Raw genomic sequence first — 25,554 nt, forward strand, 5'->3', positions numbered from 1 at the left:
GCTGCTGGAGCGTGACTCAAACTGACTGCCCCTCCGCTCTGTCCTGCAGGCTCTGGTGCGCTCCCTGCTGGCCGAGCGGCTGAACAGCACCGACAGCAGAGCGAGGCTGGTGGCGTGTGCAGCCGTGTCCCACCTGCCAGGACGCTCCAGCAAGGTGAGGCCAGGACGTCCCGCCAGGAAAACCTGCACCCGCTGCCTCTCAAAGCAACTTCTCATTATCAAGTTATTATTTTCACTATTTTGATTATTGTGTGAAACAGGACGTGGTGAACAAGCTGATCCACCTGATGTGGACTGACTGGAGCCCTGCGGTTCGCCACGCCGCCGCCCGGGCGCTGGCAAGGCTGGGAGACGGACGAAACCTTCACAACGAGCTGAGGTACAGAGAGACGACAGGACCAGCACAACAGGCAGACAGACAGGACAGACAGACAGACAGACAGAGAAGCTGTGTCCCAATTCAGGGTCTGCATCCTTCAAAGACCTGGACTTCGGACGAAGCGTCCTCCCCGTCAACCAAATGGGACGGTCTAGCCTTCGGAATATTTCCTGGTCAGGTAACCGCCGTTCCCATGACAACAAACTCCGGAGACAGAAAGATCACGTTTCTTTCCGTCAGACAAGACAGAACAGTAAAGAAAGGGGTTTTGGTTTAACATGTATGGCGTTGGATGTTCAAATGAGTAAAAAACGAATATTTTATAAGAGTGAAATCTGAATTTAGATGCCGCCGTAGCCACTTCAGTTAACTTTTTAAGACTGAGCAACAGCACGCAAAGTATCTTGGGATACGGGAGCCTGAGAAGGATAGTGGCGGTGCATCATCCGAATCAGCTACCAACGGCTGAAAAGGAGGACGCATTTGAAGGATCCTTCGACTTTGGATGAATTGGGACAGGCCTTCTCGCAGTGTTGTGACGTAACTGGCCTTCAAATGCCAACTTCGAAGGATGCAGACCCTGAACTGGGACACAGCCAGAGACTGAGGAGTAAGATAGTTCATTTCGTTGCTGTAGGACGTTCCCTGCAGGCTCCAGTGGTTCTCCAACTGTTTTCAGTAAAGTTTCCCCTCTGAAATATTCTCCAGCCCAGTTGGTCCTGACCAGTTGAGCCTCCTGTGGTCAGAGGGTCGGTCCAGTTGGTCCTGACCAGTTGAGCCTCCTGTGGTCAGAGGGTCAGTCCAGTTGGTCCTGACCAGTTGAGCCTCCTGTGGTCAGAGGGTCAGTCCAGCTCCATCAGGGTGAACCAACAACCTGATGCTGAGCAGATTCTCTTGTTTGTGTTTCTGCTTCTTCTTCTCTTCTTCCTCCTTGTTTCCAGCTTCAACCACTGATCCACTTTCTGGATTTGTTTGGTCTCGGAACCCAGAGGGAGAACTGAAGAGAACATGTGATTTATCAAACTTACACTTCTATTCTTATTGACCTGATTATAGAATAGGCTAATTATTTCAGAAATTATGCATGACTGATATTTTTAAATTAACATTTTTTAAAAATCTCACGTACTCCATGCAGTACTCAAGTGTGGTTTCAATCCAAAGCGATGCTGTGAGTTTTAGCATCGTCGCTGTCACTGCTGGTTATTCTGTGTCCCGCCGCTCGTTTTGCTGGCATTGCGGTCAGTTTGGAACCACACCGCTGGAACATGATTGGATGGTCACACACAGACAGACCAATCTAATTAAATCATGAATAAATCTTTACTCAGGGATTTTCTGAAGTGTCTGTATAGGAGGTGGGAATGAGAGGAAACATTTTTCTTGTGGAGCCTCCAGCTCTATAACGTCTGTGTGCGGCTGTCAGTCATCCTGTGCGCTCTCTCTGATTGGCTGCAGGCTGAAGCTGGTGAGCGGGGCGTTCAGGTGCAGGGCGGAGGCTCTGCGTCTGATCAGCCACCTGCAGATCATGACGCCGAGGCTGCTGCCGCCGCTCCTCACCTGCCTCGAGGACAAGTACGTCTCCATCCGAAAGCAAGCCTGCATCATCACCGCCACGCTGCCGCTGGAGGACGACCAGGTGAGGGAGGGAGAGAGAGAGAGAGAGAGAGAGACAGACAGAGAGACAGACAGAGAGACAGACAGAGAGACAGACAGGTGGAATGTTGTTGTACGTTTCACAGTGAAATGTTCTCCTTGTTCCTGCTCTCAGCTGTTTGCTGTAAGGAGGAAGTTTTTCCACGCAAAACATCTGAAGAGCTGCATCATTAGAGTTTACAGTCCCTGAGGGGCCTCCTGGGGCCCCGGGAGGCCTCCAGGGGCCCCTCAGTTTAATTTAACTAGAGGCTGTTAGGATGCAGAAAGTGTGTGACGATCATCTGAACATTTTCTTCTCTCTGCTTTAATCTCAGAGTTCAGGCAGTTTAACTCTTTGGCTGCCGACACTGAGGCTGTCAGGACGGGCAGGAGGAACAGAAAACAGAACAACATCAAAAATACATTTAAAACATCTCAAAATCTCTATTTGTAATGAAGAATGAACAATAAAAAAACAACAACAACAATAAAACAATGATATATTTACCCCAGGAGGTTTCCAAACATTATCACATCTCAGCCCCCACGAGGTCCCGGGACCTGTTTGGTTTCAGACTGAGGTGTGTGTTTGGTTTCAGACTGAGGTGTGTGTGTGTTTGGTTTCAGACTGAGGTGTGTGTTTGGTTTCAGACTGAGGTGTGTGTGTGTTTGGTTTCAGGTCACTGCCCGGCTGCTGCAGCTGATGCAGGACGACCCAGCCGGGACGGTCCGCCTGGCTGCCGTGACAGGTACCGACACACACACCTGACCTGGGCAACAACAACATCAACAACAACAACATCAACATCAACAACAACAACATCAACAACAACAACAACAACAACAGCATCAACAACATAGACAGGCAGACAGATAATTCAAAGATTTTCTTGCAAAGTTTCTGGTATTTTTTTTTTGGTAATTTTTAGCTAATTTTTCTGAAGTGTATAATAATAATATTTTATTATTATAAACATGGATTTCTTGTAATTTTTTTTCTTATTTCAAGGGGTTTTACAATTTATTCATTCATTCATTATTTATTTCTGGTCATTTTGTGGTAATTTTCTCTGCTAGTTTTTACCTGTGCATGTTCCACAGTATCTTTTCTGGGGTCAGGTTGAGGGTCCAGGACGTGCAGACGTTGTGTTTGAGGGTAATCCACCCAGACACGGACTTTCCACACTGAAACTCACTTACAAAACAAAGAAGGTGTTGAATAGTGTGTGTGTGTGTGTTGCAGCTGTGGAGGCGTTGGGTCCTGTGTCCCGGGACGTGCAGGAGGGGCTGCTGTCCTGCCTGCAGCGGGACGGCGAGGCGGCGGTGCGTCTGGCCGCCGTGCAGCTGCTGCAGCGCCACGCCGCCGCCGAGCTGCAGGACGTCCTGCTGCCACGGCTCGCTGTGGAGCCCCACCCACTGGTGCACAGGTCTCTCTCACACACACACACACACACACACACACACACACACAAACATAGTTTCTGTGTTATGTTCTACACTGTACCTGTAGGGGCCTTTTATTTTAATCCCGTCCATTATTCAGTCCATAAGCTGATGTGTACCCAGGTGAGTAAAAATGACAATAAAAAAACAAAAAATGTATGAAATTACTGCGATATTATTATTCATTCATGCGTGTGTTTTGTAGAGATGAATTTGAAATATGAGAGTAAATTTGAAGTAACTGCTGCCAATAATTTGCCATAAAATAGGAGTTTTTTTTCTCTTCTAAGTTTCTGCTCTTTGGTTGTTTGTGTTGCTTTGATCTAAAATCGGCTGCTGGTCATTTTCCTGCGACGGTGCACCAGGGCTCTCACTGACGTTTTCTTGCTAATGCCGCAGTGAGGTTCTGCTAAATTGCTGATCATTTTTTCATGTGTTTTTGAGAGAAGTCTGTTTAAGAGGGTTGTGAGGATTGAAGGGAAGCGGAGAGTTGAGGGGTTAAAGCCTGTTTCCTGTTTCCTGTTTGGTGCAGACGGCTGCAGGAGCTGCTGCGGCTCTGCGGCTGCAGCCCGACGCAGCGCAGCCTCCTGCACACACAGGTACGTCTGACCAGCACAGCTTCATTTGCAGCCTTACGTTTAAAGCTCTTTCCTAACACATTCATTCAGTTAATTCAGATTCTGCTGCCGGACTTTGACCCAGAAGCCGAGTCCAGGCTGAGCTGAGCTGCAGCGCCTCCCTGCGTCTGTCACGACTCAGTTCAAACTTTAAGCTGCTGCTGGTTTCCAGGATCTTCATGGTTTTGGCTCCGGCCTGCATCACTGACCACGTTTACATGCACACCATATTCCTGTATTATAGGAGGAGGAATATCCTCAATATTCCGGTTGGGCACGAGTCATGTAAACACACCGAACCCGATTAAGATCATATTGTGGTTGGAGAATATTCTGAATCAGAGCCCTGGCATGTGCCTGTTCTCACCGGAATATTGTGCCGTGTAAACGCCTTAATCTGAAAACGCCCCGTACCAGAATATTCAGGTACATCTGTGCATGCTCGATTCACAAGGAATCCTGGGGCGTCTTTGTTACTATGGTTACTGCAAGCAGGGAGAATGGCATGGCGAACAGCAGCAAGAGCCAGGAGACTGCAGTCTGCCTTCAGCTGATCAGAGACTGAAAATATCATGGAGAATATCAATGGGAGAAAACGCAGAAATTCTTCTTCTTCTTTTTTTTCCCAGCAGACCAGACACCTATACGTGTATTGCTGCCCCCCGCAGGTTGAGTGTTGCATTACATAAGAGCGTGGAATACACCGAAACACGGGAACATGCCGAGTAACATGTAAACAGAATATTCCAGCTGCTGCAGCGCAAATAAACAGCTTTTTCTGAATATGACCTTAACCGGAATACTGACCTGAATCAGAATATGGTGTGCAGGTAAACGGAGTCAGTGATGCTCTGTGCTTTTCTAATCCCTCACAGCCTCTCAGATCCTCTGCTGCTGCTTTTTAAAACACAAACTGTCACATAAACAAGAGGATCGTCAGCGAAGACGTTTTTAACAGGTTCCTCCCCGAGGCCGGAGGAGCTGCAGTTTGACATGAACCACGACTGAAAACTGATTTAATCAACACTGAATTTTAACTGCCACACTTCCTGTATTGTTATTTTATTCTGCTCTGCTACATATTTTATTGTTTTTATTTCTTATTTGGTTCTACATATTTTACTGTTTCTGTATCTTAATTTGTTTCAACTCCGTCTTTCATAGATCTTGCTGACCTGTTTTTTGCTGCCTGCTTTTCAGTTACTGCCTGGTTTTATGGTGCAGGACAGAAGGGAAAGTTAGACAGGGCTTAGAACAGGGAATTAAAAATGTGTGAATATTAAAAGAAAGATTTTAAAAATAGGTAAAGGTGGTAAACAAATGTAAAATGGAAGTATAAACACATTGTGGGAAAAATATGGGACTTTTTTTTAATTACTTTTTTAAATTTATGTGCATTTATTTTGTAAAATGTTAAAGGACTGAGATGAATCGCTCGTCTTTCAGAACGTCGTCCAGAATGTAATTAGAAATAAAAAGTGATCGTGTCAAACGTGTTTCCTGACCCGAGGCGCTCTGACCTGCAGCTGCAGCGGCTGTGCGACCGCGGCATCGTGACGCTCAAACTGCTGCTGCTGGACCGGCTGCTGGGCAGGAAGGGGCGGAGCCCACCGTATCCAGGCAACCGCATCCGCGACAACACCCCGCTGCTGGCAGAGCTGCTGAGTCGGCGATACAGAGGTCAGAGCAAAGAGTTAAAGCTGAAAAACAGAGTACAGTGCAGCGTTTTGTCCACCGGGGGGCAGCGCTGAGCACTTACTAAACTCAGTAGAAAAGTGGTTCTCAAACAGAGGTACGCGTCCCCTTACAGGTACATAGGAGGAAACATAGGAAACAAAAAATATCAGTGGTGCACGTTGAAATAGTTTGATAAAAAAGGATTTAAACTTAATTTCAGAATTTGAGATCAGAGAGTCGACACGCTGAAGCTCAGGGACAGACAGATCGTCATAACGTTTCCCTGAAATGTATAAACAAGGAAATGTGCTGCTTCCTGTGTACAGCTGTGATGTCACTTCCTGCCGAGGCTGAGGACGGACAGGTGAGCCCGAGCCAATCACGTCGCAGCTCCGTCTCCAGGGTGACAGGTGAGACAGGCGTTTTAAAAGCCACAGCTGCTGCTTCAGCTTGAGGAAACGCCGTAATCTGTAATCTGATTTGGATCTTTTTGAAAAGCACAGATCGAACAGCTGCTTCCTGCTGGGTTTTGCCACACAGGTTAACATGTTCATGTGACGTTTCATACGACACAGAATCATTTCTGAAAAACTGCGGCCGGCAGGGCTCCTCCTCGGTTAGGGAAACCAGTTATCAGATTTTTTTCAACGAAATGTTCACAGATTGCTGCTCAGGATTCAAAATCAAATCAAGAAAGTGGGTAAATGCTCATATTTAATGCTGTTAACACATTTATTTATATGTTGTTTACAGGCTGAAAAAAAAATTTAGGGTAAAAAATTAGAGCCGGGTCAGTGGGTTAGAGCTGCGTTGATACTCCAAGAAGAAACCTTTGAAATTTCAGCGATTAAAGTGGTAAATTATGAGGAAAAACTCACAAATTTATGAGAAAGAAAACTTTATTTAAACTGAAAGACTTTCACTCCAACAAACAAACAGAAAGAGGAGATGAGCGGTTTCCTGCAGGACGTTGAAAGGCATGCTGGGAACTGAAGTCTTTGCTGATTCTCTGTGACAGGGCGGAGCAGCGGAGGGGGCGGGGCCTCAACATTCCTCGCCGGCCAATCAGCCGCAGACCAGTCTGTCATGTGACGTGGGAGCCGTTTGGAAGGCTCGGGAACAGGAAGTGAGGGCCTCCATCAAAATAAGGTGTCGTGTAATGATATAAAAATAACAAACAGGAAATATTTCACCGCAATAAAAACATAAAGATGATTTTTTTCCATCTCTAATGTTTCAGATGTTTCTCTGGTCCCATCCCCTCTCTGTCACTGGTCTTATCAGTGTGTTATAGAACACATTTATTCTGTCAGAGGCCGTCTGGCGCTCGCCACCTCAGACGCCCGCACCGCTCTGACTCTGTCCAATCAGACGACTTCCTGTCTGCTCCGAGGAGGCGGAGCTTTCCGTCAGCACGCTGCCGCTCACTTCCTTCCAGCGAAGAATCTGATTGGACAGATTCTGTACCTCCACGACCTGAGCCAGCAGCCGCACCACAGAGGAGCTCTGAGAGAGAGACAGGCAGAGAGAGAGACAGGCAGAGAGAGAGAGAGAGAGAGAGAGACAGAGAGAGAGAGAGAGAGAGAGAGAGAGAGAGAGAGAGAGAGACAAGCAGAGAGAGAGAGACAGATTGAAGAAGACAGTGTCAGCATGTCCAGTGTGATAAACACTGACCTCGCTGTGTTAATTAGGGTTTAATTCACATGATGATTTTAATTAAAAGAGACTAGCCCCGCCCCCTGCGGGTCATTATGAGGCGTTTTGATTGACAGCTGAAGTTGACCTACCAGCTGAGAGGCGGCGTCGCTGCAGGAGGCGCGGCTCTGCACGGTGCTCAGGTTCTCCTCCAGGTTCCTGATGAAGTCCAGCTGCATCTTCACGACCTGCACCACGCACCTGGTAAACAAACAACAACAACAACAACAAATAAACAACATAACCTGCACCATGCACCTGGTAAACAAACAACAACAACAACAACAACAAATAAACAACACGACCTGCACCACGCACCTGGTAAACAAACAACAACAACAACAACAAATAAACAACATAACCTGCACCATGCACCTGGTAAACAAACAACAACAACAACAACAACAAATAAACAACATAACCTGCACCACGCACCTGCTCAACAAACAACAACAACAACAACAAATAAACAACATAACCTGCACCATGCACCTGGTAAACAAACAACAACAACAACAACAACAAATAAACAACTAACCAGTTTTAGAGGCGTTCACAACATTTTAGGGACATTTAAAATGGCACAATTAATTAGCTCTAAATGTTTTTTGGGGGCAAATTATTCCCCACGCCGTAACGCTCTCCTCATTTGGACTCATTGGTCAATGGGATCCTCAATGATTGGGCAGGCCACATTTTGGCAAACAGCTGATTGGCCAGGGGGCGGAGCTTTATGTAGGATTCAATCCTACATAAAGCTATGTAGCTATGTAGCAGGCTCATATAGCCTGCTGCGGGGCAGGCTAGCTTTCAGGACAGGTCCAGGACAGGTTTCCGGAGTGGAGCCTGAAGTTATCTCGCTAACGCCTGAATCCCACTTTGTGATACAGGCCTCTGGTCAGCAAACAACAAATAAACAACTACATAAACAACACAAATATATTTCAGAGAGAAACTGAAAACAGTTTTGGCACTTTTCCATGATCACCTACTCGGCTCGACTCAGTTTGTAAGCTTTTCCATCAGGTGGTGGTACCTGGTACCAGGTACTATTTCAGTACCGACTCGGCCGGGGTTCCAGTCGAGCTGAGTCGAGCTGAAATGTGCCGTAAACGGCGAGCAAACCGGCACCGTGGTCACATGAAGAGGTGGAGACTTTTCTGTGCTTGGGGGCGGGGCCACGTTGCTATGACGACTCCACCCACGGCGAGGTGGAACTCAACTGTAATGGAAAACCACCAAAACCGAGTCGAGCTGAGTAGGTGCTCGTGGAAAAGCGCCATTTGAGAACCACTGATATAGATGTAGATGATGTAGACAGTGAGTCAGTATAGATGAAGGTGATACAGACAGTGAGTCAGTATAGAGTTAGATAATACAGACAGTGAGTCAGTATAGATGCAGGTGATACAGACAGTGAGTCAGTCTAGATGTAGGTGATACAGACAGTGAGTCAGTATAGATGTAGATGATGTAGACAGTGAGTCAGTATAGATGTAGATGATGTAGACAGTGAGTCAGTATAGATGTAGATGATGTAGACAGTGAGTCAGTCTAGATGTAGGTGATACAGACAGTGAGTCAGTATAGATGTAGATGATGTAGACAGTGAGTCAGTATAGATGTAGGTGTGTTAGAGCGGACCTGTGCAGCTGGGCCTGCACCGGCAGGCTGCTGCGGGCCAGCGGCCTCATCAGTCTCTGGCTCAGGCTGCTGTGCTGCTGCAGCACCTGCTGCAGGTGACGGGACACGTCCTGCAGCACCTGGAACCTTCCACCTGCAGGGGGGCAGAGAGTCCAGAAACAGAACAAAAAGAACATATCAGAACAGCAACTGTCTTAATCTGACTTAATTAAGTTAAATTAATATATAACACAATGAACTACATAAAATACAGACAACAGAACAAAATAATCCGCACGCACCATCCAGGGGAACTACAGAGGGTTTTTTTTAAAAAAAGGGGACAAATTATTAAATATCTTGAAAGTTGAAAATGAGAATGTTTTATAAAAATAATCAAACTTTTTCAGCATAAGAGAATGGCCAGGTTTTTTTTCCAATGTGTGTGCTGACCTTAACGAATTAAAATGAACAGAACAGATCAGAAACTCACAGACAGAACACACACACACAGAGACACACACACACACACACACACACAGTGGCTTACTGAGGTGGAAGGTGTGTGTGACGTCTGCGTTCTCCTGCTCGGCCTTCAGGAGCTCCAGCTGAAGCTGCAGCTGAACAGACGAGAGAGAAAGCGGCTCAGGTTACCGTCGTCTCGGTTCGTTAGTCCGTCCATTTATCGGGGTTTTTATTGATGTAAAGTGTAAAACTCAATCCAAAGTCTGATTGGACGTGACTAAAGTGATGTCATCAAACATCCTCAGTCTGACAAGCAGCCAAAAAAAAATTATTAATTTGATCGGCCTCGTCTGAGACACTGATTGATCTGTTCTGATGAATAACGTATTTTTGTGAAGTCACTGCATTAAAACTGCACTGCAAGAAAGCTCTTACAGGCTAATGCACAGGCTCTTCTTTTTTTCCTTATATTTTTTGTACTGATTCCCTTTCATATTGTACTTACTTGTATTTAGTAATTTTTGTAAAGATATATATATATATATATATATATATATATTTATATCAGCTTTGGTGTAGCTCTGCTGTCATTCCTGCGTCACAACACTTTACCAATTTGGGATCAATAAAGTACATATGTCAATCTATTAAACTGATTACGGGAATTATGTTTTGCTTTTATTCTGTTGTTTTTTTTAAGAAGCTTAATTTTCTCTGTCACTTCACGCAACATTTCAAATATTATACAGGTATTACATTTGGCCCATATCATGCAGCCCTATCTCAAAGTATTCATCCCATTATCAAACTTCTGATTGATTAATTTTTTGTTGATTGACTAACTGATTTATTTAATAGTTTTCAAGGTGGGGTCCGGGGACCCGGAGGGGTCCTCAGTAAAATGAGGAGGCCTGAGGCTGCATTCAGACATGTTCTTTTATTTATTTATTTATTTTGTAAAACATAATTTTCTGTTTTTTCTCATTCATCATCTGCATAGTTAGTAATGTATTTTTGTCATTTTTAAAAAAATTTCATTATTTTATTTTATTTTGCTAATTGTCTTCTTTCATTTTCTAAAACCAACTTTTGACACTGTGATTTTCAAACTGACCGCACATGAATATCAGCCCTCCATATCGGTTATCAGTATCCTCAGTTATTAATAAAGGGTATCAGACAGGCGGGGGCGCTGTGTCCTACCTGGTCCAGTCGCCTCCTCAGCCCCATCTGCTCCTCGGCCTCCTGCAGCTCCCAGGAGACGCAGCGGCTCTGCCGGCACGCCGAGTCCACGGCCTCCTGCAGAGAGGCCACGCCGCAGTGAGCTCACCCGGTCTGATGCAGCCATGCTGCTGGATCTATATCTACATCTATATATGACTATATATGACTGTATTATATACAATATTGCCAAAGCATTTTTGGACAGACAGGTAACAAAACAGTGAGTGATGATATACATAAAATAATACAAATAATAATAAGTAATTAATATGTAAATAAGTAAATAAATAAAATGGATTTCATTATGACAATATTCATATTATCTAATATTTTCACAAGCATTTCTATATGTGTGTATTAATTTCATATCTACAGTATTGTATTTGTGTGTGTGTGTGTGTGTGTGTGTGTGTGTGAATGCATTCGTGTGTGTGCGCGTGCGTCTATATAACTACATCTATCTATATATCTATATCTATATATATTGAAGTTTAATTGTTTAAAATGGCAAAGTTAATGAGTCAGGCACAACACACACCCACTGTGATTTGCACACACAATAACAGTTTTCTGAAAGGTGAGCCAGGTGAGCAGGTAAAATCCAGTAAAATCACTAAAACAAGGTGGAGAATTAAAATGATGCAATGAGAAATAGTCAGTTAGATGGAGGCTGATGTATTTTAAAAAATATCGTTATTAATATTTGCAATGGAAAGAGAGAGAGAGACAGAGAGAGAGAGAGAGATGGAGTCGGGGAGGATTTTTTTTTTTTTTTTTTTAATTTAACCTTTATTTAACCAGGCAGGTCATTAAGAACAAGTTGTTATTTTTGTGGGCAGGACCTTGTCCTCCTCGTCGCGGGACGTCAGCTCTCCAGCGGGCTCGTCCCGGCAGCCTTGCAGCTCCTCAGTGTCTCAGCCGAGGGCGTCCTTTTCTGCCTGCCTTGATTTTGCCATGTGCTCGGTGATGGTCCTGTTCAGCTCTGCGTTGATGAAACTTAAGTCCTCGTTTCTTTGAAATAAGTCTTTATTTTCATCCTCGCATGCCGTCAGCATGGCTGCACATTTGCAGATGATAACCTCCAGTTTTTTGTTGTTTTCCTGGAGGGCCACGCTCTGTTTGCAAAGGGCGTCCCTCTCCGCCTGACAGCCTCTGAGCTCTGTGTTCAGCTCAGCGACAGTCCTCTGCAGTTCTGTGGCCTTTCTGATGTTTTCCCACTTTTGTGTAAAAAGAACCTTGTTTTCCTGCTGGCAGATCATCAGCTCACCAGTCTGTTCCACAGTTTGGACTTTGAGTTTTTCAAGGTCGCGGCAGAGAGTCGCATTCTCTCGCTGGAGAGCGTTCTTTTCCGCCTGACAGATGTTGAGCTTGTTGGCGCACTCAGAGACTGTCCCGTCCAATTCTGAGGTTATCAAATTGTTCTCCTCAACTTTTTGAATCAGGGTCTTGTTGAGCTCCTTGTAGGCCTTCAGCTCTCCAGCTTGCTCATCCAAGTGCACTTGAAGTGTCTTCTTCTCTTGGACAAGTACATCCTTTTCCTCCTGACAGACCTTGAGCCTTGCAGCCTGTTCGTGGATGGTGGAGTCCAGGTTTTTGGTTTGGGAGTTGAACTCCTCCACTTTTTTGAGGAGGATTTTGTTCTCTTCCTCAAAGGCCGCTAGCTTGTTGGCCTGGAAGTCCTTGACTTGCCGCAGTCTGTCAGTCTCTTTAATGAGAGCCTTGGTGTCTTGGCAGAGGGCCTCGTTCTCCTGGTGGAGAGCGTCCCTCTCCGCCTGACAGACCATGAGCTCTACAGCCTGTTGGTGGATGGTGGCGTCCACTTTGGTCAGGAAGGTTTGGAAATCCTTGACTTGACGCCGTCTATCAGGCTTTTCATTGACAGTGTTGCTGTCTTGCCAGGGGGCGCTGTTTCCTTGGTGGAGAGCGCCGCTTTCTTCCTGACAGACTTCAAACTGTCTGCTGTGTTCAGAGACAGACCTGTCCCGTTCGGAGGGTCTCACCTCGATGTCCCTCTCCGTGCAGGCCATCGGCCGGCCGGCCTCTGTGTCTCTGGGTACTCGCGGTACCTCGGTGTCACTGGGTACTTGCGGTACCTCGGTGTCACTGGGTACTCGCGGTACCTCGGTGTCACTGGGTACTCGCGGTACCTCGGTGTCTCCGGGTACTCGCGGTACCTCGGTGTCACTGGGTACTCGCGGTACCTGGGTGTCACTGGGTACTCGCGGTACCTCGGTGTCACTGGGTACTCGCGGTACCTTGGTGTCACTGGGTACTCGCGGTACCTGGGTGTCACTGGGTACTCGCGGTACCTCGGTGTCACTGGGTACTCGCGGTACCTGGGTGTCACTGGGTACTCGCGGTACCTGGGTGTCACTGGGTACTTGCGGTACCTCGGTGTTTTGGCTGCCAGCCTCGCTGTCTTGGTGGAGGGGCATATTCTCCTCCCTGGAGGCGTCTGGCGGCCTCCGGCTCCTCAGGGCGCTGAGGCCACCGAGGGCGCTCCTCCAGCTGTTAAAGGTGAGTAGCAGCTCCCAGCTGTGCATTCTGATCAGTGAAGGTGTGTGTTGGACCTGAATCTTTTCAAGATGCGGGATGAAACTCACCGTTCCTGTCAGGACATTATGCAGTCCTGCCATGCCTGATGACATCATCATCATCACTGACATCATCATGTGATGACATCACCAATGGGTTCACATGACTCTCTGTGTGACATCACAGTGTTGATGATGTCACAGCGCTGGCAGCCTGCAGAGGGTTCCACAGTGGAACGTTCAGAGCAGCAGCTCACAGTTTGTTGTTCTTTAAAATGATTTGTGGAATGAACACTTTCAAAATCATACAAATATTTACTTTACTCAAATGATGTCATTTTTCATGACTTGCAGTGAAAATGTCAGAGTGTGTGTGTGTGTGTGTGTGTGTGTAGGTGTGTGTGTGTGTGTGTGTGTGTGAAACAAATGTTAATAGCTGCCTCTGTGTTTTACTTTGGAGGTGTTTGTGAGTAAAAATTAGAAAGGTTATTATTTCCCTGTGCATTTTCTCAGTGATTTGCTTTTAATCTGGATCACCCAACAACAATGTTAATCTTAATCTCTGATTAGGACAATTTGATCAGACATGATGCATCACACTGGAGCCTGTTTGGCCCCTGCCCTTCAAGCAGCCTGAGTCTGGCACTGATGTTGTGAATAACAAATAAAGGGACATGGGAATGAATACAGTTAGAAAATAAATAAAAAATAAAATGCATGTTATTTGATTCAGATTTCCAAAGAAGTGGAGTGGTGTGGGTTAACATATGACATGAGCTCCACAGTGACAGTTATCATTTAATTATAATCTAAATAAAATAAAGCAGCACTTTAGTGTTTCAGAAATGACAATATTTCAATATTTCATTTCCACCAAACATGAAGTTTTTTTTTTTTTTTTTTTTTTTTGCACAGCAGGTAAAGTTCGGCTATGTTCATTTTGCTGATTTTGCTCTGTGTGTTAGCGTGTTTCCCAGCTGACTCACCTGACTCAGAGCTCCTCGGGACACACACCTGGCCAGCACGCGGGCCGCGGGGCTGACCGAGAACACACACACATCCGACGGATCCATAGCAACACCTGGAGGGGAGCGGAGGTTAGGGCTGAGCGCCGTACAGGTGTGCTGAACCTCACCCACTTTACACGCCACTGTTTTCTGTAGGCGCAGATTTTAGCTTTTATAATTTATTCTTCTCTCGAGAATCTGAGCAGCTGCAACTGACCAATAAAATTATCAATAAAGCATTTCTGCTTCTGATTGGCCGTTATTTCCCTGCACGGACAAATTCACAGGCCAGACTCCATTTAAAAAATCCGGCATTTTCGTGTGACTCTCATTATCAGCGAAAAGTGTGAGCCACGTAAATGACCAGTGGCTGTTTCTGAACAGCCAAAAAGCTCTGTTTAATTCGGCATTCATAATCTACTAAAAAGACTTTTCTTTCAGGGAAATCTCCGCTGGAGGTCCTGGCCCAGCCGCCGCCTGGCCGGTTTGGTGGAAGTCTGTTAAGTAAACTGCAAAGCAAAAAAAAAAAAAAAAAAAAACTGTCCTAAAATTACTGAAATAACTTATATTTTGTCTGCTGGATTCATGCCGAAATACAGAGAGGCTCCTGACAATTCAATTTATGTCAAGGTTTGTGATGTAGGTTTCCAAAAAGCCAAGCGGCGTCAAACTCTCTGGTTTTTAATAGAAGCGTCGCTGGGATCGAGGCTGTCAGTCAAATAACGTTAATATAACGCTAATGTCATCAACAAGCATCTAAACAATATTAACTTTGGCCACATGTTTATATTATAAAACACATCAAGTTATTTAGCTGTGCAGATAATTCCGTATATATGTTTTTTTTTCCTTACCGTGTGTAACCTGCAGCTCAGCCCGCCGGAGAGTTTGTTTCTGCTTCGCTGTTTTTTCCGGCTCACGTTCAAAAATCACTTCCGGTGCTGAAGAAGTACCTATGTTTGTCCTTACTGCCCCTTAGCGGAGGTCAAGAGTAATACCGCCCCACGTGCACACCACTTAACCGTTTATTTAATAATTTAACCTGGCAATAATGTTATAGGATAGGATATAGGATTATAGGATTATTTTTGTCTGTTGTTTTTATTTTTATTTTTTAATTTTCTTAATTGTTATATGGACTTATGTGTCTGAAATGCGTGATGAAGTGCCCCCAGATGTTTTAAAGCATTTCAGCCGTGCAATATCCCTGTGTGTACATGGTGTAAATAGACAGACTTTTTTTTTTTTTTTTTTTTTTTTACAAATGCCAAATTTCTGGATTAATTGCTGCAATATTTTGTGGGATTGATGCACATGTCAATAGATTATGCACGTTTTTTTTTTTTTTTTGTTTTTTTTTAGAACTAGGATTAATGCACATATAGGATTAATGCACCTATTTAATTATAATCCACATCTTTTTTCCCAAATTTCTCATGCACATGTCTCTATACTTCTTATTTATTGTTCTATGTCACTGACTGTTTTCCCCCCTTCCCTTTTCCCCAGAGCTGTGGCCTCCATCACCCCCTCTGCACACACACACACACACACACACACACACACACACACACACACACACACACACCCCAGCCCCTAAGCACTGACTGAGTCACTCTGCATCCTTTGCACTGCACTGCTGAACCCCCTTGCTGCTGTTTTTACACTGACTGCTGCCGCCACTTTACCTGAGGTTTTTATACAGCTGCTATTTTTATATTTTTATACTCATCCTTTTATTGTCTTATTTGTACTTTTATTGATTGTTTTGTGTATTTGAGCTTGTTTGCTGAGAAAAGGACCAAACAGAATTTCGTGGTACAATGTACAGTGACAATAAAGTTTTCTAAGTTCTATGTCTTATAATTTCATTAATGCTTATAATTTATTTATTCTCTTGAGAATCTGACCTGGTGTTTATGTTTATACACAATGTTTGGCCATAAAAAAAAAACAAAAAAAAAAACTAATGAGCAGCGAATTGTGAGCCTGTCAGTGATCCATACTGGACGTCGCTGTATAAAATGACCTGTAGTGACCTCTAGGAGAATCACAGCCTCAGGAAACTTTACAGACACAAACTAGAGGAGAATTCGGGTGGGAAAAAAACATAAATTCTAATATTGAATCACGAAACTTAAGAATCGCAATACATATCGAATTGGCAGCCAAGTATCGCGATAGTAGTGAATCGGGAGTTCAGCATGTCGTCCCAGCCCTGTGTATTTACCGTGTTCGCTAGTAAAGCCTCTTATTTTGAAATATAACCGGAAGTGCCGTTTGTGTTTCCGCTAGCAGCAGCGGAGCCTGTCTGTCTGCCCGCCTGTCTGTCTGTCTGCTCGTCTCTCCGCACAGAAACCGGATTAAGCAGCACCCCCGCTGACAGGCCGCCTCCTCCTCGGGCGGTTTAGCGGACCGTGTTGTTTTACACACTTTACACTTTGTTGACGGAAGTAAAAGCCGCGGTGTTAGCCCGGCTAACAGGCTAGCAGGCTAACAGGCTAGCAGGCTAACGCTACAAGTCAGCTCTCGGTGTTTTGGGTGAAACAGCCGGACTCGCTGCTGTTCTGCAGGGTTCTGCCGGGTTCTCAGCAGGTTCCCTCACGGCAGAGTTGTAAAGTGCAGGCAGGACCGTGTTCTCCGGCTGTTGGAGGCTGATTGTGGAGTTAGCTGGTGTTTGGTTCACAGAGCCGCCGCCCTCACCGCCCTGATCCTCTGATCCTCTGCAGAGACGAAACCAACACACCCTGCCGGACAGACAGACAGACAGACAGACAGCTGATCTGGAGACAGGCGGAGAGCTGCACCACCCTGACTGCAGCTGAGCAGCTCCAGCCTCAGCAGGGACTCTACCTGACGGGACAGGACAGGACACAGGACAGGTGTGCAGGTGTGCAGCAGCCCAGATGGGAAACAGCGCACTCAAGTCTCACCTGGAAACCTCCCAAAAGACGGGAGTCTTCCAGCTGACCGGGAAGGGCCTGGTCGAGGTACACACACACACACACACACACACACACACACACACACACACTGCTCTCTCTCTTTCTGCCTGTCTCTCTCTCTCTGTGTCTCTCTGCCTGTCACTCTGTCTGTCTCACTCTGTCTGTCTCACTCTCTCTCTCTCTGTCTGTCTCTCTCTGTCTCATTTCAAAGTCTTTACTGGCTTGAAAGTTAAAATATTAGTTTTGCCAAAGCATCAAAGTACAATTTGTTCAAATATTTGGACACAAAAACCAAACATTAAAACATTAATGAATACATAAAACATTTCAGCACCGTTGAAATTAACATTTGTTAATTATATATCTATATATACACAGTATAAACTACACAACACACACACACATAAGATACATATATAAACAATATCTCTGTCTCTCTGTCTTTCTCTGTCTCTCTGTTTTTTGTGGAGCACATTAACATCGTCAGGGTTGTTGGTTCAACTCCCACTGGGAGAGCTGCTGCTGTTGTCAGGCACTTTGGATAAAAGCCTCCACTAAGTGGTTGATGCTCTTCCTGTCCTTGTTTTTGTTTTGAAAGAAGTGAACGTCTTCTCTCTGTGTGAGTCTGATCCAGGCTGAATGTCAACAAACCATTTATCAAATCAGATCTCACAACATACAACCAAAATGTGAACTTTTGACATGAAGAGGATTTGTGGTGATATAACATTTCTGTTTTGACTCTGTGTTGTTGCCGTAGTTTCCAGAGGAGCTGCAGCGGCTGACGGCGAACCTGCGGACCGTCGACCTGTCCAGCAACAAGATCGAGGTTCTTCCTGCCGCCATCGGGAACTTCCTGCAGCTGAAGAGCCTGACGCTCAACTCCAACAAACTCAGTGAGCCTGCACACATCTCACACACACACACACACACGTCACACACACACACACACACACACACACACACACACCGTCAGCAGCACCTGCACCTGCTGCGTGATGAAGTGCCTCCAGAAGCCGGTGATCAGGAGTGCCTTCAAAATGTCTGGTCAACTTCAGACTGTTTTAAATCCCCTGTCCTGCCCCGTCAGCGCCGCAGACCGCCTCTTTCCTCTCGTCCTGCGGCAGGACAGGACTCGGATCATGTGCAGAAGCTCAACCCTTCACCAAGCATTCAAGACACAATATTCTCATTGAATCTCAAAGATTTAAAGCACCATCCCATTGATTTTGAATGTTTGGTCCATTTACAACAATTTCGCCACATTTTCAACAAACCATTTAGCGAGTCAGCACCGAGCACAGAACAGCACATCTCTCCTTGACAAAAAGACAATTTTATCTTTTAAATTTATTTAACTGACAGTTAATTAGCTTTATCCACCACAGAAGCACGTTACCGTGGTTACATGGTTAATGGAGATTGGGCACAGCCCCGTGTGGGGGTTCCACAGGGATCAGTTCTTGGTCCCCCCTCATTTAATTTTTGGATGCTTCCACTGGATCCTATCAGACTGAAGGTTCATGATTGTGATCTGTGCAGATGACACACAGCTTGGTGATTCAGGTTCAGGGTTTATTGAGGTCTTCAGTGTGTCGCATGTCCTTTGTTTTTGAGATACAGTTGTCCCTCGCTATAACGCGAGGGACAACTGTATCTGCGAGGCCACCTTTCGCGGCCTCGCAGTTTCGCGGATTTTTTTTAGTGCAATTTTGCATGTTTTTTTTTTACTGGACTTATTTTTCTACAAAGGTTTGAACTTTGAGAGTTTAAACAAGAGAGAAAAGTGAGAAAATGTCAATACCTGTCTGAGAAAAGTGTATAAAGTGTGTAGTGAGGGGTTTTACAGCCTTAAAACATCTAGAATAATTGTAAAAAATAAAGCTGACTACTTCGCGGATTTCGCCTATTGCGGTTTATTTTTAGAACATAACTCCTGCGATTAACGAGGGACCACTGTATTTCACCCCAGTAACTGCTTGTCCCACCGCACTGTGCAGCAGTTTAAACATCCATCTGTGCCGTGCCTCCTCAGCCAGTATTCCCAGTGAGATGGGCAAGCTGAAGAAGCTGGAGACTCTGAGTCTGAATGGGAACCAGTTGCAGCAGCTTCCTGCCTCGCTCAACCAGCTCAAAGCCCTGCGGACCCTCTGCCTGGCCGGGAACCAGCTGCGCGACTTCCCCTCCGGCCTGGGAACCCTGAGGCAGCTGGACCTGCTCGACCTGTCCCGCAACCGCATCCAGAACGTCCCGGCCGAGGTGTCCGAGCTGCAGGCCATCGAGATCAACCTCAACCAGAACCAGGTACTACAGAGAACCAGAACCTAGAGCACCACTGGGGCCCAGAGCCTGGAACACAGTCAGGTGTCTAAAGTTGAAATAGAGCCTGATACCCAGGGGCCACAATTAACTTCCTGGCTCATCTGCCTGTGGTAAACTGAGAAAATTTACCAGCCAAAAATATTTTTTTACTGGCCATAAAACTCATAACATCATTTTTTAAAATAGTAAACAACATGTTTTACAACACAAATAAGCATGTCTGGTCAGTTTGGCCAGTTTGTCCAGTGTGAGTCATTGTGAGTTGAGCCTCTGTGAGCAGCTGAGTCACTGGATGTTTATTGAAAATGATTTCCTTAAACGCCGCCGTCCCGGCCCGGCAGATCTCGGCGGTGGCGGCCTCGGTGTCTCGCTGTCCCCGGCTGAAGGTCCTGCGGCTGGAGGAGAACTGCCTGGAGCTGTCCTCCATCCCTCTGTCCATCCTGGGCGAGTCGCAGGTCAGCCTGCTGTCTGTGGAGGGAAACCTGTTCGAGGTCAAGAGGATGAGGGACCTGGAGGGATACGACAAGGTGAGCCTCCGACGAGCCCCCCCCTCCCCCCTCAGACCCCCAGCAGAACAGTTTCCTAATCTGTACCTTCAGATTAGTCATTTGAAGCCACAAATGACTTAATTGTGCATTTCCTCCTGTAATCCACACATTCACGGAGCGTTTGGATCTGATGCTGCTTTATTTTGACTTCAGACTGAAATGAGAGGACTTACTGTGGGATTTGGCTTTGAAACACAACATTATATTGCCTCTGAAATTCTTCCGTGAAAAAATGTTTATTCATAAAAACTTTAATGACAGGGTTCATGACGACTCGGCTTTAAGCAGTGTGTCCTCATATTTCAGTGTTAAGGTCAAAATAAAGCTGTGTCAAATCCAAACACTGCATGAAGGTTTGGACTGCAGGAGGAAACAGTGAAGTCACTCCGTCCCTCACAGTAATGAAATATTCTCCTCGAGGGGCTTTGTAGAATTTTTTAAAAATAAAAATAGAAATAGAAATTACAAGGAAATAATTTATAATTATGACAGTTATATTTTTAAAATAAATTGCATGAAAAGTGCCATAACATTACAACAGAACTGCCCCCCCAAAATCATTGGGACAGGTGTCCCTTGATAGATAGATAGATAGATAGATAGAATTTATTGTCTGACCCAGAAGGTGCCAGAAATTTTCCTTTGACAAGGCTAAAAAAAAAAGGCTTACATGTATACACACACCCACACACACACACACAGTAAGCATTAAAACGACAGAAACAACAACTACAGTACTCATAGTAAAAGACACACACACACACACACACACACACACACACACACACAATGAGAGAGACCTTAAATCAAATTCAATTTAAAAAAAATGTTCAAAACAGTTACAAGAAATTATTTTATTTATTCCCTTCATAAACGTGCCCGCTCCCGGCCTCCTGGGATTGGAAGGGTTAAAGGTCACGTCAGCTGAGGTTCGCTCTGATGGATGGAACACAAACCCAGGTAGAGCCCAGGTGTGTGTGTGTGTGTGGCAGGAGCACGTCTCAGCAGAGCAATGAGATTACTTCCTGCCGTCAGACGCTCATAATCCCTCCTGCTCTCTGATAATCTCTGCTCAAATATAGACTGAGAGATGATGAAATAATCCTGAGCGACACTCCAGACAGATCCTGAGTGGATCTGACACGCGTGGAATCAAACAACGAACGCCCCGCTCGACTTTCACAGCCAGTGTTCAGGATGTGTCAGGTGTAATGTTGATTGACATGATGATTGATATGAAAACCACCAAAATAATCTGAACAAGGACAGAGCCTCTCTCACACATTCACACACAAGCCACCTGATCTGAAGGTTAATACGTTATTTTAATAATTATAAACACGGTCATTTCTTCAGATTTTCAGGTTATGTTTGGTTTCATTTATGGCCAGCTTCTTCTAACTTTCTAATTCTTTCTAAAATATTAATTTAATAATACAAGACATTGTTTTTTTAATTGATCCAGGTCTGTTTGCTAATAATCAGATGATAATATCATATATGAATATCAGATAATCAGTGCTGCTTCTCCTCTCAGTACATGGAGCGCTTCACCGCCACCAAGAAGAAGTTCTCCTGAGGACACAGGCCGGGGCTCAGGGGCCGCGGCGCCACCCGCAGGCCCGACCGGGAACTGCGGCGGCGGCCCGCAGGCGGGACCACGGCATCTTCAGACTGAGCACGGCGCCACCTGGCGGCGGCTGAGCACAAACAGCCGAGCTTTTAACACCCAGACAGAGAGTTGAAGCCGGAGGAGGAGCGGAGCGTCCGGACGGCGAGGAGGAGGAGCCGCAGCCTCTCAGGGACTCACAGGGACTCACCTGCACACTAACAGAATGTAATCTGCACACCTTAGGCATCTGCAGCTTCACTTTATGAGCAAATCAACAGAGTTTGTTTCCAAAATGCTGGGCGGCACAATATTTCTTTGATCAGTCAGCGTCGCCTCTCCGTTTAGGCCTCGATCTGAAAACAGCCCGTTCCCTCCGCCTCGACCTTCAGGCCACAGGAACACTGATCTGGTCTCAGCTGTGCTCTTCTTCTGTGGTGTGGACGGTGCACAGGACACAGGTGGATATCTGTGATGGTGCCGGGGCGGAGCTAGATAGATAGGACTGCTGCTCCACACACACACACACACACACACACACACACACACGACACGAGTGTGTGTGTGTGTGTGTGTGTCCTGACGGCCGGGACGGTGTCTTTCAGGTCCAGAAAAATCTGAGAATTGAAAATTTCTCAGGACCAGTTATTGAATATTATTGAATGTTGTCAGCCCTAATGTTGATTTATATTAATATATATATATATATATTGAGTGATAAACCTTCATAAGAATGTGAGCCTGAATTGAACATTTTTGTCAAGAGAAAATAAATTTAATTATTCTTTATTTAAAAGAAAGATTTGATTAATTAATTTTTTTTTTTTTTTTTTTTTTTTTGTCATTTTGGAAACAAACTCCTGAATGCTCTGGAGTTTAAAGCAAAGTAGCAGCTCTGTTGAATGGCTTTTAGATCATAGGCTTTTTTTTTCCTGATAATGTGTTTAAGGTTTTCTGCAGTGAAATGATATTTCCGAATGTAAACTCTGGAAACACTACGGGAGCCAGAGGTTGTTGTAAATTTCTCCTGGAATGAAGGAATCCTCAGAGCTGCTCCCTTCATGGTCCACATGTATTTAAATCTCTTTTAATGGTTTTATTTAACACTTTTGAATAATGTTAGGCATTATTTGATCCATTTTGTCAAAGAGTCTTAAAGCAGCTCATTAACTTTGTTGTTGTGGAAGGCGATCAGCTGTGTCACCTCAGAGACAGAGGGCTTTTCCTGATCAGGTCTATTGATCGATTTTGGGATAAAATAAGACAGTTGTGGTGATCCATCAGAAACCTGCACTTCCTGTTTCCTGTCCCAGTTTAAAGCTCCGTCCCAGTGATTTTTAATGTTTGTCTCGTTCACATTTTCCACGTCAACAAACCGTTGATCAAATCCTGCGAAGGAACCACAGATTTCACATCACAGAACCAAAAGTGTGAGTTTCCACCTCATAATGTTCTGCTTCTGCAGAGAACAAAGTCCTCGACATTTCTCAGAGTTCATGTTCATATCGAGGTGGAATGAATGGAAACCAGCGGCTGGAGGAGAGGGAGGAGGAGTGAGAGCACTGCTCGCTTTGGGGGGAGATCAGAGGAACGTTGTGGGACGTGCAGAGAGTCTCTGGGACGGGGCTTCAGCAGGGCGACGGGCTGCAGGGGTTTCCTCTGCAGGAGTGTGAGGCCATCAATCTGTCAACACGCTGACTGTTTCCAGGCTGTTTGTCTCCTCGGCTTCACTCAACATAAACATCTAACATCACGTCTGTTGTCTGACTCCTTTATTCTGCCCTCACTCAGAAACTCTCACCTGGTTAACACAGAAGTGATGGAGCCGAGGGACGGGGGCAAAATGCACAAAAAAACCTCAGAGAAACACATTTTCTTCTGCTTCTTCAGTTTTCATGTGCTGCCCCCTGCTGGCCGTGTCTCAGGCCTGCAGCTGATCCCCTCAGCAGATTCTACAGCAGGGGTGTCAAACTGGTGCCATGGAGGCCAAGAGGCTGCAGGTTTTCATTCCAACTCCACCAGGTGATTTCACTGATCACCCCACCTCCAAACAGAGAGGCGGGACTAATCAGTGACATCACCTGGTGGAGTTTTTGGTTGGAATGAAAACCTGCAGCCTCTCAGCCTCCATGGCACCAGTTTGACACCTGTGGTCTACAGGAACAAGGAGATCCTGCTGATCTGAGCCCAGAATCAGCAGATTGTTTTCTTCTGAATCGGCCCAAGTCACAGCAACGTCTCTTCAGAGTCCACATGCTGAGGATTGTCAGTTTTTTCTTTCTAAATTTATGAGTTTATAATCTCAGATTTTTTTTTTTCTTATGAATTTGTGAATTTAGTTTCAGACAATATGAGTTTTTTTCTTAGAAATTCATGACTTTATTCTCAGAATATCTGAGGTTTTCTCATAACTTTGTGAGTTTAATCTTAGAGAATATCTGAGTTTTTTTTTTTTGTGGAATATTACCCCCACTCCTCCGGCTCAGTAATGTTTCTCCTCCCTACAGCTGCTGCCTTCTGCTGCACAAAATATTAAACCTGTGAAACCCGAGCTCTCAAAAACATGGAGAAAAGGCTGTGAGGAAATCAGCACAAAAAATTTATCAGTTAAAAAAAAAAAAAAAAAAAAATATTACCAGAAAATTAACCAAGATTTCTGTATTCATTTATTTATGAAATAAGAGTAAAACTAATTGATAATTCAGGGCTAATCAGGATCAGATGTGTGTTAAAGTTTCAAGGCACAAAGTGACGTGGAGGCTGGTGCTCTGGAAGCCTCTGAGGGACAAGTCAAATTCATTTCTTTAGAAAAGTTTTCACAAAAAGCACATTTACCCTCAGTGGAAATATTAAATGTGAACAATAAAGATTATTGCAGCTCAGACAATTTAAATGTGTTTTTGATATGTAGCATCACAATCATTCAATCAGACTTATTCAATACAAACCAAATTCAGAAAAGCTGTTATGAATGTGAAAACACACACACACACACACACACACACACACACACACCGGCAGGCCGCTAAACCGCTGGACGTCATGGCGTTTCTCCGGTCCGTCTCTTGCCGGCACACTTGTGTCCTCTGAGGTGTCCCTGCCGGTTGAAGCTCCGCCCACAGGCGCTGCAGCTGTAGGGTTTCTCCCCGGTGTGCGTCCTCATGTGTAAGGACAAGTGTGACTTCTGTCTGAAAGTGTTGCTGCAGACGCAGCAGCTGAAGGGTTTGTCCCCCGTGTGCGTCCTCATGTGTCTCAGCGTGTCTCTCTTGCTGCAGAATCTCTTCCAGCACACGCTGCAGCTGAACGCTTTCTCCCCGCCGTGGACGGCTGCGTCCGTCCCGCCGCTCGCGCCGCAGCCGTGAGGTTTCCCCTCTGTCGGCTCGCCGCCACACCGGTGTCTCCTGAGCCAGTCCCGGCGGTGAAAGCTCGTCCCACAGGCGCTGCAGCTGTAGGGTTTCTCTCCGGTGTGACGTCTCATGTGGACCTTCAGATCGTTCACCTGTGTGAATCCTTTTCCACACTCGCTGCAGCCGTGCGGCTTCTCCCCGCTGTGCGTCACCATGTGTCGGCTCAGGTGCTCCTGCTGGTTGAAGCGTTTGCTGCACACAGAGCAGCTGAAGGGTCTGTCCCCCGTGTGGATCCTCATGTGTCTGTCCAGCCGAGAGCTCCCGCTGAAACACCTGCCACAAAGTGAGCAGGTCACCTGTCTGCTCTCTGAGTGGACTCTGTGGGGGGTGTCAGCTGTGTCCTCACTGAGGAGTCTGTCCTGGGACTCTGGAGCCGCCTGAGGCTCTCTGCTCGCTCTCCAGTCGTCCTCACTGTCTTCAGTCT

The 25,554-nt window shown here is 45.5% G+C and overlaps 3 protein-coding genes across 4 annotated transcripts in view; 1 reads left to right on the forward strand and 2 right to left on the reverse strand.

Annotated features, from left to right (window-relative positions):
• Positions 1–6,632: 6,632 nt before the first annotated feature.
• Positions 6,633–15,304, reverse strand: haus2 (HAUS augmin like complex subunit 2). Of its 2 annotated transcripts, none has more exons than XM_030044264.1 (7): positions 15,154–15,304; positions 14,279–14,373; positions 10,738–10,833; positions 9,620–9,689; positions 9,091–9,223; positions 7,539–7,647; positions 6,633–7,257 (listed from the first exon to the last, which is right to left on the reverse strand). In XM_030044264.1, exons 2-7 carry the CDS (start codon positions 14,363–14,365, stop codon positions 7,087–7,089), a joined length of 666 nt encoding a protein of 221 aa, XP_029900124.1. In that variant the 5' UTR covers positions 14,366–14,373; positions 15,154–15,304; the 3' UTR covers positions 6,633–7,086. The 2 variants fall into 2 exon arrangements, with proteins under 2 accessions (XP_029900124.1, XP_029900125.1); XM_030044265.1 differs by having other exon boundaries at positions 14,279–14,449; positions 15,154–15,296.
• Positions 15,305–16,572: 1,268 nt separating this feature from the next.
• Positions 16,573–23,476, forward strand: lrrc57 (leucine rich repeat containing 57). The gene is made up of 5 exons (XM_030044262.1): positions 16,573–17,289; positions 18,005–18,140; positions 19,280–19,548; positions 19,908–20,093; positions 21,652–23,476. Exons 1-5 carry the CDS (start codon positions 17,206–17,208, stop codon positions 21,691–21,693), a joined length of 717 nt encoding a protein of 238 aa, XP_029900122.1. The 5' UTR covers positions 16,573–17,205; the 3' UTR covers positions 21,694–23,476.
• Positions 23,477–24,031: 555 nt separating this feature from the next.
• LOC115354083 (zinc finger protein 436-like) overlaps positions 24,032–25,554 on the reverse strand; it is a 6,289-nt gene continuing 4,766 nt past the window's right edge. Inside the window, exon 2 of the mRNA XM_030044258.1 lies at positions 24,032–25,554. This exon is cut by the window's right edge and continues 300 nt beyond it. Coding sequence (XP_029900118.1) covers positions 24,764–25,554 — 791 coding nt within the window. The 3' untranslated portion in view covers positions 24,032–24,763.

Source organism: Myripristis murdjan, chromosome 22 (assembly GCF_902150065.1).
Source record: "Myripristis murdjan chromosome 22, fMyrMur1.1, whole genome shotgun sequence".
NCBI lineage: Eukaryota > Metazoa > Chordata > Actinopteri > Holocentriformes > Holocentridae > Myripristis > Myripristis murdjan.